At 43.2% G+C, this 11,885-nt stretch overlaps 1 protein-coding gene across 1 annotated transcript; it reads left to right on the forward strand.

The window, feature by feature from the left end:
* Positions 1-4,505: 4,505 nt before the first annotated feature.
* PHYBLDRAFT_140389 (hypothetical protein) lies at positions 4,506-6,282 on the forward strand (the record flags this gene model as incomplete). The annotated part of the gene is made up of 6 exons (XM_018430391.1): positions 4,506-4,932; positions 5,059-5,249; positions 5,312-5,382; positions 5,510-5,869; positions 5,929-5,954; positions 6,023-6,282. The coding sequence occupies 6 exons, from the start codon at positions 4,506-4,508 to the stop codon at positions 6,280-6,282; spliced, it is 1,335 nt and encodes a 444-aa protein (XP_018296330.1).
* Between the last annotated feature and the right edge of the window lie 5,603 nt (positions 6,283-11,885).

The raw sequence follows: 11,885 nt of genomic DNA on the forward strand, positions 1-11,885 counted from the left end.
CCAGTGTTTGGGAATTCGGGTGACTGGCAGTAGAAAGGGTTAATCGAGATGGATTTTGATGAGGATCCTGGTCTTCATGCATTGCATGACGGTCTGAATGCTTTAGATGTTTCCAGAATACAAGTGACAAAGGAATCAAATATAGAATATAAGGTATAAAAATACAAGAGAAAAAGCAAAAAGGGAATTAAAGCAAAAATAAATCAAGAATACCAATAAATGGCTTTACAGATTAGTTGAAAGAAATATATACGTAGTTAGACAATCTACATACTTTGTCTATCTGGGTGAGAATGAGATCTTTTGATCTACCTTTTGGGTGCCAAGCGTTGTTTGGATGGTTAATCAGTCGACACACACACACACACACATATATATATACAAGAGAAACATGTATTTTATTGTATCTTTATTTTTAGAGAAGAAAATACCTGGCTGACGATCAGTAGGACAGTACCGGTGATATACATATGGCATTCTTTCTGTACTCATCTGGTCACTGGTATCACACAATAAAAAAAATGAAAATGAAAAAAAAAACCTTAATGATTTCACAAAGTCTCTAATCCCACCAATTGAAGAGAATGCACGCCTGCAAGTTCATTGTAATGAAAACGACAGACCTACCATTCAGGGTCAATTTTGGACAGACTGATTGTTTGATAAGACCTGGAAGCCAAAACACGATGGTAGTGGGTAAGAAGAGACATCTTAAAGAATATGATGGTGGAAAGAAAGAGAAACAGTAAATATCGCCGATCTACAATTCTTATTGAAATAATACTAATAATAATACTAATAATTATAACATCAGCAGCAGAAGCAGCAGCAACAGCAGAAACAACAACAAAAGTGCAAGATACTTAGTGCTTGATCAAATATAAAAATAGCACACTACACAGACAAAGACAGGCAAGGTTTGTTGTTGTTTGTTACCCCCCTTTGATAAAAAAGAAGATGAAGAAAAAAGTCTATATTTTGGTTTTTGGTTTTTGAGGGGGATGATAGCTTGAAATCTTGTATTTCACCAGATATAAAAAAAAAAGTAAATCATGAATATATAAAATAAAGCATTACAAGTATGAAAAGGTTTAATACATGAGGGAGGGAGTGAAAGAGAGGGTGTTTTTTGGAGGCTAAAATTGTTAAAGCTGATACTTTATGAAAGCAAAACAAAACGTTTATCATTTTATAATGTGAAAAAGAAATAAAGTGAAAAGAATATCAAAGAAATTTAAGATACGACGAAAATGAAATCAGAAAAGACATGGAGGAAGATTAAAAAGAAATAGTTTAAAAGGAAGATAGAGAGAGAGAGAGGCCTACCATCTTGGGCCTCCTCCACCTCTAGGAGGTCCGTACATCTGACCACCTCCTCCACCACGACCACCGCGACCGCCACGACCTCCACCGTAACCTCCTCCGCCACCACCGTAGCGACGGCCACCACCACCGCCACCACCGCTAGCAGCCATCATCTGAAGACGAGGATCGATGGCCTGCTTTGTTTCGGAAAGAATACCGACCAGATCGCGGGCCTGACGGGCGTTGTCTGCTGTGAAGAAGGTGACAGAAGAACCAAGACTACCTCCACGACCAGTACGACCTACACGATGAACATAGTCCTCAATGTTTGTGGGGAAATCGTAATTGATGACATACTTGACATCCTTGACATCTATTTGATTTGGTTTCGTAGAAATACATTTAAAAGAAGGGTCAGCCAACAATCACAAAAATAAAAACGCTGGAGAAGTGCAAAGAAGCACGAGTTGATCACTAAAGCCCTTGGGAGAATGGAAAGCGCCAAGCCGAAAGCAAGGAACGACGGGCATAGGCCTACGTAAATGAACGCGTGACGACCATCGTTACTCATTCTCTTCCGGCAAGAACTTCAAACACGAAGTACTGCTTATCTTCCCATTCGATAAATTGCTTTTTTCACCGTGACCACTCGGAAAAATGAAAGCAAGCCATGGCATTAGTTTCGCCAACAACCAACTGCATTCGAGCGAATACAAGGAGAGCGAAATAATGGACGCAGATAGTAAGGGGTGGTGATGTGTGTGCTGGTCAAGCCAACCCTCGCCATTAGCAAGCTTTCGTGGACCTAAATCTGTGCAACAAAAAGATCGTGATAATCTTTTTCCGCAAAGACCTGAGCCGGGAAAATTACGAAAGATTTACAAGATAACTTACCAATACCACGAGAAGCGACATCAGTAGCAACCATAATGGGGTGGCCACCGGAACGGAACTGGTTGAGAACCCAATCACGTTCGTTCTGCTGTTTGTCACCGTGAATAGCCAATGCAGGGAAGCCGTCCTGGCGAAGGAAACGGGTAATCTCGTCTGCGGTACGCTTTGTACTAGTGAAAATAATGGTCTTACGCTCGTTTTCGGGCTCGTCCATAATACGCTCAAGCTGTGTAATGAGCCTATTTTTTTTTGTAAAAAAAATAAATAAGTAAAAGTTAATAATGATAATGTAAGCATATATATATATATTGATAAAATCTTAAAAAGATGATAATATTACTATTTTTCACAAATACTTACTTTCCACGCTTTTCTTGTTCAGCGCAGACTTCGACAACTTGAGTGACATTCTGGGAGGCAGAAAGTGAGAGAGAACCAACAGTGACCTGAATGTAATCCTTGATATACTCTTCGGCTAAACGCTGGACACTCTTAGGCCATGTAGCACTCCACATGAGAGTTTGACGGTCGGGACGGATCTGGTTAACGATCTTACGAATCTGAGGTTCGAAACCCATATCCAACATACGATCTGCCTCATCAAGTACAAGGTAAGTGACACGACGGAGATTGGTCTTGCCGGATTCGAGCATGTCGATCAATCGACCGGGTGTAGCAATGACAACTTCAGCACCTCTTTGGAGATCTCTCATCTGAGGACCGCGAGGAGTTCCACCATACAAACAAGTGTTTTTGATGCGGGATGAGGAACCGAATTTGGTGCACTCAGACTGGATCTGAACAGCCAGTTCACGAGTAGGGGCCAAGACAAGGACGATAGGTCCATCTCCAGGCTCAAGAAGGGGCTGTGCGTTAATGTGAACGATAGCGGGAAGAGTGTAGGCAAGTGTCTTTCCGGAACCGGTTTCTGCGACACCGACTACGTCACGACCACTGAGGGCCATAGGCCAGCCCTGGCACTGGATAGGGGTAGGAGCAGAGAAGCCAAGCTGAGCGAGCTCCTTCATGACATAAGAAGGGAAGTTGGCCTCTTCAAAGGTCTTAAGGGGTTTGGGTACGTTGTAGCCGGTGACGGTCATGTTTGCTGCGGCTCTCAAACTCGAAACTTCTTCAGGCGATCTAAGAGCAACGTCAGGATGTTCGGTGTAAAAGTTCTTCTCGAATTTGGGAAGAGCGGCGGACTGCCAGTCGATATCTTTTAATCCGCTGCCAAGTTGACCCATACGGTCTCCTCCGGGGGCGCCGTATGCGTTACCTCCGCCGTAGCCACCGTTGCTACTGCCGTAACCACCACTGCTACCACCGTAGCCACCACTGCTACCACCGTAGCCACCACTGCTACCACCATAACCACCGCTGCTTCCTCCATAGGGGGCACCACTGCTGGCGCCGGCACTGTATGGAGCGCGCGATGAGCTTCCGTAAGAATCGCTAGATGAGCGATAAGAGGGTTGGGATGAATAACCACGATCATCGCGTGAAGGAAGATCACGACTGACAAATAACAGAATCCAGTGAGCAAAAGCAAGTGGGCCTTTTGCCACTCATTTTAAGATTGAATAGGTACTTACGGTCTGCTGGATCGTCGAGGCGATGTCTCACGAGCATCGCGGTAGCTGCTGCCACTGCTGGGTCCACGGCTGGAGTAGCTGCTGCTTCCACCACCGCCACTGCTACCGCCATAGCTTCTGCTTGCGCTTCCAGACGAAGAGGAAGGTTGCTGGGAGTCGCCGTAGCTTCTTGATGAAGAAGGGGCGTGGTAAGACGATGAGTACGAAGACATGATCAGTACTTTGAAAGGAGAGGGCAAGCGGAATTCAGCAACAAATAAAGAAAACAAAATTTTATTTGGAATGCCGATACAGCGTCACACTCATCAAAAATTACAATGTCCAATCATAGCATTTTAATTCAATCTTAATGGGGGAGGATCTGTCTCATCCCCCGTTTAAAGCACCGCTTTTCTCTCTCTCTTTCTGTAATCTTGCTTTTATACGTCACTCCGAAATGACGTCCTCAGGCGATAAGTGGTGCACATAGAGGTCATTGTCTTGCCATACAAGTAAAAAAAAACGATAGAAATAAAGCAAGAATGGAAAGAGGGAGCAAGCCGTCAGGCACATATCATGCATAACTTGATTCTGTCACCACCCTTAAGCTTCCTTAAATAAATATGATGAGTTATTCTTGCAGATAGATCGTCGTTAAACTCTACATAAAGAGTGGCAGTTATCTTTTGGTCGCTTTAAAAACGGAGTCACCCTTCTTTCGCTCGTTTGTTAATCATGTCAAACCGCTTCATTAAACAAAAGGAGCCAGCAGAGAATGATGAACTACTTGGATTCAAAGCACAGCCATGGCATCGATGGTGTGTCCTATTTTCATTCTCATTCTTGTCATTCTCAAGTGCTCTCATGTGGATCACATTCGCCCCTTGCCTATATGACTTTGTTGAATACTACTTCCAATCGTCCACGACTACTACTATCAATGCCATTAGCTCCATGTCGTCGATCTACATGCTTAGTTATCCTTTTGTGATTCATTTTACTTTCCGATACTTTGAAGACTACAAGACCAGTCAGGGCAATGTTCCTGGTAATGGACTCAGACGGGGTATTCTGATAGGCGCGGTGCTCAATGCGTGTGGAGCGATCGTTCGTTGGCTAGGAAATGGACCATCTCCGGCTGGATTTGCTTTTGTATTTCTAGGTCAAACATTGGCAGCTGTGGGCAAGTTTGACAATATGAATAGATTTATTAAATCTACACTTCTAAAAGATGTGTACAATAAAATCAAAGAAAACAGATAGATGATAACACTATCCGTAAAAATAGCTCAAGCGTTTATACTCTCGATTCCACCTCGGTTGGCTGTGGCTTGGTTCCCGGAAAACGAAATCAATCTTGCAACTGCTATTGCAGTATCGTGTAATAGTCTAGGTATTGCTGCTGGTTGTGCATGGTCACCATTAGCTATCCAGAAAGAAACTATCGAAGAGGACATCCCAAGGTTATTGCTCATGCAGGTAATGATTCACGGACCAAGTGTGATAAGCAGTTGACAATGTTTATTTTTTTGGTGTAATAGTGCCTCATGTGCCTCTTTGTCTTACTATTAATCTGTTTGTCCTTCCGAGAATCTCCCCCGTATCCTGAACGGTTAGTCAATGATATATGTACATATGCGTATATATATTCTATTCCTGCGTATCTAGCTAACATGATTTGTTTTATTTTTGGTTGTTGTATGAATATGTTTGCTTATACATACACACATATATATAAGAATTCAAAATGAAGCAAGCTCGTCCGAGCAGATTGCCGAGTTGTGGAAACAATGGCCATTTATTTATATGCTGGTAGCATATGCTATAAGCATGGGGGCTCAGTGTACGGTTGTTACTTTGCTGGCACAAATAATAATGCCACCCTTTGAAGGCCGAGTGGATGAACGATATATTGGATTACTTGGATCTATGATGCTCTTAGTAGGTGCTCTAGCAAGCGTCTTCACCGGATATTACTTAGACCGGACTCATGAGTACCGGCGTGTCTGTAATATGCTGTTCTTTATCACATGTCTGAGCGGGCTTGGGCTCTCTGTAGCCACAGAGCAAAGATCACTCTCTGGCATTGTTGTGTCATGGTAAATATTATAAATTTCTCTTAGCCGTCCTGTCTGAATAATATTTTTTGGCGTTCTAGTGGTCTTTTTGGTCTCTCTTCTTCTGGTAAAGTATATCACGTCATAATTTTTTGGGGGCTTTGATGGTTTTTTAATAGCATTTAATCTTAATAGCCATTATTCCTGCTATTTGTCAATATGCAAGTGAGCTATTTTATCCAGTCAGCGAAATAATTCCTGCTGGTTACCTATTTACCGTCGGCAATATAGCTGGTGTCCTGATGGTAGCTATTATGGGATGGAGTCAGGATGAAGGGGCCAAGTATTCGATGCGCCTGCCTATGCTTGGGCTTACTCTGTTCTTATTTATCGGCGCTGGATTTATGGTTCGCGTAAACGGGCAGCTAAAGAGATCAAACGCCTCTCTCTTGTAGTTTATTATACTCTTATCCTAGATCTGTTCTACACATTCCAGACACATTTAATCCTTTCGTGAAACATACACCGCATGAGCCGTACAACCATTCTTAGTCCTGCCCTCCCTTCTAAACTCTTTCGTTTAGTTATATTTATATGCACCATATCTCAATTAAGGATAGTATAATAGAAATTTGTATACTGTGTATGTTTGATTCATAAACAACTGTGCACCATAAATTAAAAGACGCAATATCCCGGGCAACAAATGCCATTTATCACAAGTATTCACAAGTATTCGAGTATCAGGTCTGAAATAAGGGAGACCTTTTGTCTCTATCTTTTATATATTTATATATTTATATATTTATATATATATTGACCATTGTTGAAATAAGTTCCCTTGATTTTATATATGAAACAAACATTGTAAAACTTATTTATTCACTAAGTTTTAGGTTTTCTAGAGGTCTGTTCTTATAGGACAATGTTTATGAATCTGTATTCATTTTTACGTTCCAACGCCATAATTGTAGTACACAACGCTCGAACAGTGTTTTAGTAAAGTTTTGACCAAAGAAAAAAAAGAAATAAAAACAACGAATTTTTTTCATGGCTATTTTTAACCAGTATCAATATCGAAATCTATGAAAGATACACATTTTTATAATATCAAATGTATATCTATCTTCAGAGGTGATTTAAATAACAAGAGGCTTTAGAAATACAGAGAGTCGAACATATAAATATATATATATACTATGTATGTGTTTGTCAAAGTGGTACCATTTGAGTACTTCATTCTGTTACTGGCATCTTTCTTTCGTATTTTTTTTTAATTGACATTCCGTGCATACTAGAATCGGAACCGTGTCCGGGTAAGACAGAGTTGACCCTCAAAAGGACTTTTCCTACCCAAACTAGGTAGAATGCGTTACCGGAGAGGTGTTCAATAAGGCATTATCCGAGTAAAACGGTGGGAACTTTGGTGTTAAATTTGCCGGCTCAACTCTTAGAGATGGAAGGCTTGTCCCACCGGCTGGAAAAGACAAAGTGTTACAGGTATTCAGTCAAACATTTGCTTGTGTATATAAACCCTCAAGTCTCGCGTCTTATGCTCTTCCTGTTTCCTTTCGGCCTCTTCGTAAAAGAAAAATCCGTGAAGAGATTCATCGAAACGCCTGTATAACTACTATCCTCTTATCTTAAAAAAATTGTACTTTACATAATTTTTCTTGTTTTTATTTTTTGTATCTATTTCATTTTGACATAACTTCTTTTCCCCCCAAAAAAAATACCCCCTAAAACTACTTTATTATAATGTCTTCCTCTACTTTCCCCGAGGGATGGTTTTTTATTAAAAACCTAAACAATGGCTATGTTTTGATGGTCGATAACGCCTCTAACCAGCCTGGTGAACATATTACTATCTCTGCTCTTCGCAACAAGGAGTATGAGGCTCAACTTTGGCAGCATGCCGAAGACGGACGCTTGCGCAACAAAAAAAGCGGTCTTGTTTTAGACATCGCCAAGGGTAAGTTGTTGTCTGATCGACTTTGAGTGAAAATCAAATAAATAAACAAATAAATATATACGTGAATAAATGAATAAATAAATAAGAAAATAAATAAGCCAAATGAATAAATAATTCTACCAAAAAGTATCGCGAGAAAAACAAATATCCCAATAAAAAAAACAATGGGAAAAGTAATAAAAGCATTGTCACTGACGTGAAACAATGGCTTCTAGGCAATGCCAAAGTTGGTGCTGAGGTTGTACAACAAGCCGTTTCATCTGTCAAAGACACCAGAAATTTCCAGTCTTATGGTGTCTCACCCCAAGGTCAAATTTTCCTTACCCACAAGCCTACTCTTGTTTTGGGCATTAAGGAATCCTTCTTCTCTCGCCGCGAGGGACTTCATGTCCATCTTCAGCTTGCCGAGAAACACGCCACAGACCACAAAGAGCAGCGATGGGAGTTTGTGCAACCTGTAATCAAGCAGACCACCAGTCAAGCATCGCTCTCTGCAATTAAGCGAACTGGAAGCACTAGCACTGTAGCCAGTGCATCAGGCTCGGTCCGAAGCTCAAAAACTGACTTTCGTAAGTCTAATTTCTTATATGCTACTGACCCAAGTGATTTACTGATCCATCACATAATAGCCGCTCCTGCTTCTCCAGTGACAAGCTCACTCCCAACTCCTGTCCTCCAGGTGCCTGCTGGTACCTTCCCCACATCATCCTTCTTCTTGAAGTCTATTTTCAGTGGCCTTTTGATCGGTTCTGAAGTTGCAATCGGCCAGAGCCGTCTTTCTCTCGACTCTCTCCGAAAGACCGAATTTGAACGCCAGTTGTGGACTTACAATGCCCAGACATCCCAGATCGTCAACACAAAGTCTGGATTTGTCTTGGCTGCCCAGGAACTCAAGGATGGAATCGACGTTGTTCAGATTTCAGCTGACAAGGCCGTTCACAGTGAATGGATCATCAGCAACATCGGTGAGCTGAGTCTTAAGCAAGCCCCTACCTGGGTTCTTGGTTTTAAGGACAGCTGGTTTGGTGCTGCCCGTGAAGGCGCTCACGTCCACCTCCAGCGCAAGACTTCTGATGCAAAGTTAAGCCAGTATCAGAGATTCATGATCACCCTTCCTATCTTCAAGAACAGCGTCAAGGAAGAACGCGTCGCAGTCTTCCCCGAAGGATGGTTCTTCGTTAAAAACCACTCAAACAATCTCGTCATTACTGTCCTTGAGAGCGGTAAGCTCGCTGCCCAAGCTGTCGCTGTCAAGCTTGATATGTCCAACCACAGCCGTCAGCTTTGGAAATACAAAGATGGAAACTTGGTTAACAAGGCCTCCAACCTGGTCCTCGATGTTAAAGGAGGTATGTATTTTAACTTAGATATATATAGTATTTCTACCTTTAGATTCACGAGCTACTTTTTTTTCCTAAACCAATAAATATAATATAGGTTGCGTAGAAGTTGGCTCAACCCTTTGCCAATTCAAAGCAAAGAAGAAGGATGCCGCCAACCAGAACTGGGCTCTTGGCATTGATGGCACCATTCACTCCATTGCTGACAAGTCTCTTGTCATCTCCGTCGAAGAGGATACTGACAAACAGTCTAAGCTGTTTATGGCCCGCCGTTCCGAGAATAACAGCGCGGTCCAGCGATGGAACTTCGTCTTGCCTGTCTTTAAAAAGAGAGAGGGTAAGAATGCGTTTGTTAATGTTTAAACTCGTACCAGCAATTGCTTAACATATTTTGTATTTTATAGTCGCTGTTGCAGCGCCTATCAAGAAGACCATCACTCACACATACACTCAGTATCCTTCCGGCTGGTTCTTCATCCGTTCTTTCTCTGCTGCATCAACTGCCGAGAAACCTTTGGTTTTGACCGCTGACAAGAACAGCACTTCTCTTTTCTTGACCGAAATCAACGGAACTCAATGGGGTCCTCAGCTGTGGACCTACTCCAACGGTGTTTTGGTGAACTTCACCACCCAGTTTGCTCTCGATGTCAGCGGTATGTTGTCTCAAGTCTGTACATGTGTATGTGTATACTGTATCACTAATTTGTCTGAGTTGTCTATAGCTATTCGCACTACTGTCCAGGCTCAGCAGTCTAAGCGTTCGACCCACTCACTCACTCAGCGTTGGTACCTCTCTAGCGAGGGTTATTTGATCCATGGTAGCAACTCCTCGTTTGCTCTTGTACCCGTGGCCAAGGACAACGGCCCTCTCTCAATCGAGTTGGCTGATTACAGCAGCGTAACATCCACCCAGCGATGGGGTCTGCTTTTGCCAAAGTTTGAGACACGCTCTGGTGTACAGACTATTATCAAGTGGTCTATTGCCGAACTCAAGGAATGGCGCATGACCTCAAAGACTGTCCAGCGCGCTATTCCCCATGTCGCCCACTGGCCATCCGAGTCTTTCATTATCGGCAACGAGGATGGAATGGCCCTTGTTCCTTCTAAGGAGGAAGCATTTGCCAGCGTAGTTGTTCGCAAACTCGAGACCATTGATTGTGCCCGTTTCCAGTGGACATTTACTGATGGATATCTCGTCCACAAGTCCACCGGTCTTGTGTTGCATGCTACTGGTAAGTCCGAGATACCGGGAAAATCATATCATCTACTTTTACTCACAAACACTTTTATTATTTTTTAGACAACTTGGTTAATGGCAGTCAGTTGCAGCTTCGTAGCAAGCTTGTCATAAACGAGGCCACTGTTGACGAGCGTCAGATGTGGGTAGTCAAGACCGACGGCTCAATCGCATCTGAGTCCCATCCCGCTCTTGGTTTTGGCCTTGTCCAACAAGGTGACCACTGGATTGTCCAGCTAACCACTTCCACAACAACTGAACATTACTCCTGGAGAATGTTCTATGGCAAGTACACCACCTCATACAGTGAACAGCACAAGCGTGAAATCATTACCTTGATTAGCAAGGAAAGAATTGTCCTCACTATGCGCACCGAGAAGGAGCGTGTCAGCGCCGACAAGAAGTTGGTTACCATCAGCTATGGTCTTTTCCCCCGTGGTTGGTTCTACATTCGCTCTAAGCAGGACAGTTCCCTTGTAGTTACTACTATCAACCGTTCCAAGGGTGCCAAGATTGTCCTTGCTAAGATCGATTCCGCCATTTTCCGCCGCCAATTATGGCAGTACCGTGATGATGGATGCCTTGCAAACCTTGAAACCGACTATGTAATTGATATTGCCGGTGGATCTATCTCCAAGAATAGCAAGGTTATCCAGTGGTCGGAAAAATTCTTTAAGAGCTACCGCAAGAACCAGCTCTGGGGTCTCTCCGTCGATGGCCATATCCACCCCAAGGCTCGTCCCAGCCTTGTCTTGGGTGCTATTAAGGGCGAAGCCGTCGAAGGTGCCGATCTTGAGCTGCAATCTCGTGGTGCCTTGACATACACCCACCAGCAGTTTAGCTTTGCCACCCCAGTCTTTGGACGCCGTGCCAATGGTGGTGTTATCACTAAAGACACATTCGTTGAGAGTGTCGGTGATGCAGCCTTTAATGTATCCAGTGGCGAGCGTTACGAAAACATCACCAAGCGTACCATCATTCGTCGTTGGGGTCTCTTCCCTACTTCGGCTTTCTTCATCCGTTGTTCCTATGGAGCTGATAAATATGCTCTTTCCGTTGAGAAGAAGTCTATCGTGGTTGATGGAAAGCCTGTACACGAGGTCTCACTCCGTCCTGTCGACTTTAAGGAGTACAAATACTTCCTCTGGACTTACAAGGATGGTCATCTTATCAACGTTCAGACTGGACTTGCTCTTGACTCTCAAGCTATTAAGGGTCAGCTTGTCGAGGATGGTCTTACTGCTCTACTCCACGTCCGTGAGACATCTCTTAGCGAGAACCAATTCTGGTCTCTCACCGTCGATGGTGAAGTCCACCAGCGTTCCAACATGCGTCTTGTCATTGGTGTCGCCAATGAGTCTCGTGCCACTGTTGCAGGTGCTCAAATCGGTCTCCGCGAACTTCGCGTCAAGAAAATCGAAGTCGATGGCAAGCAAGAGTTTGTCCTCCGTTCCAAAGCTTGGTTGCGATGGACTTTCTCTACTCCTGTGTATGGCAAGCGTTCCACAA

Source organism: Phycomyces blakesleeanus (assembly GCF_001638985.1).
Source record: "Phycomyces blakesleeanus NRRL 1555(-) unplaced genomic scaffold PHYBLscaffold_3, whole genome shotgun sequence".
NCBI classification, from domain to species: Eukaryota; Fungi; Mucoromycota; class Mucoromycetes; order Mucorales; family Phycomycetaceae; genus Phycomyces; species Phycomyces blakesleeanus.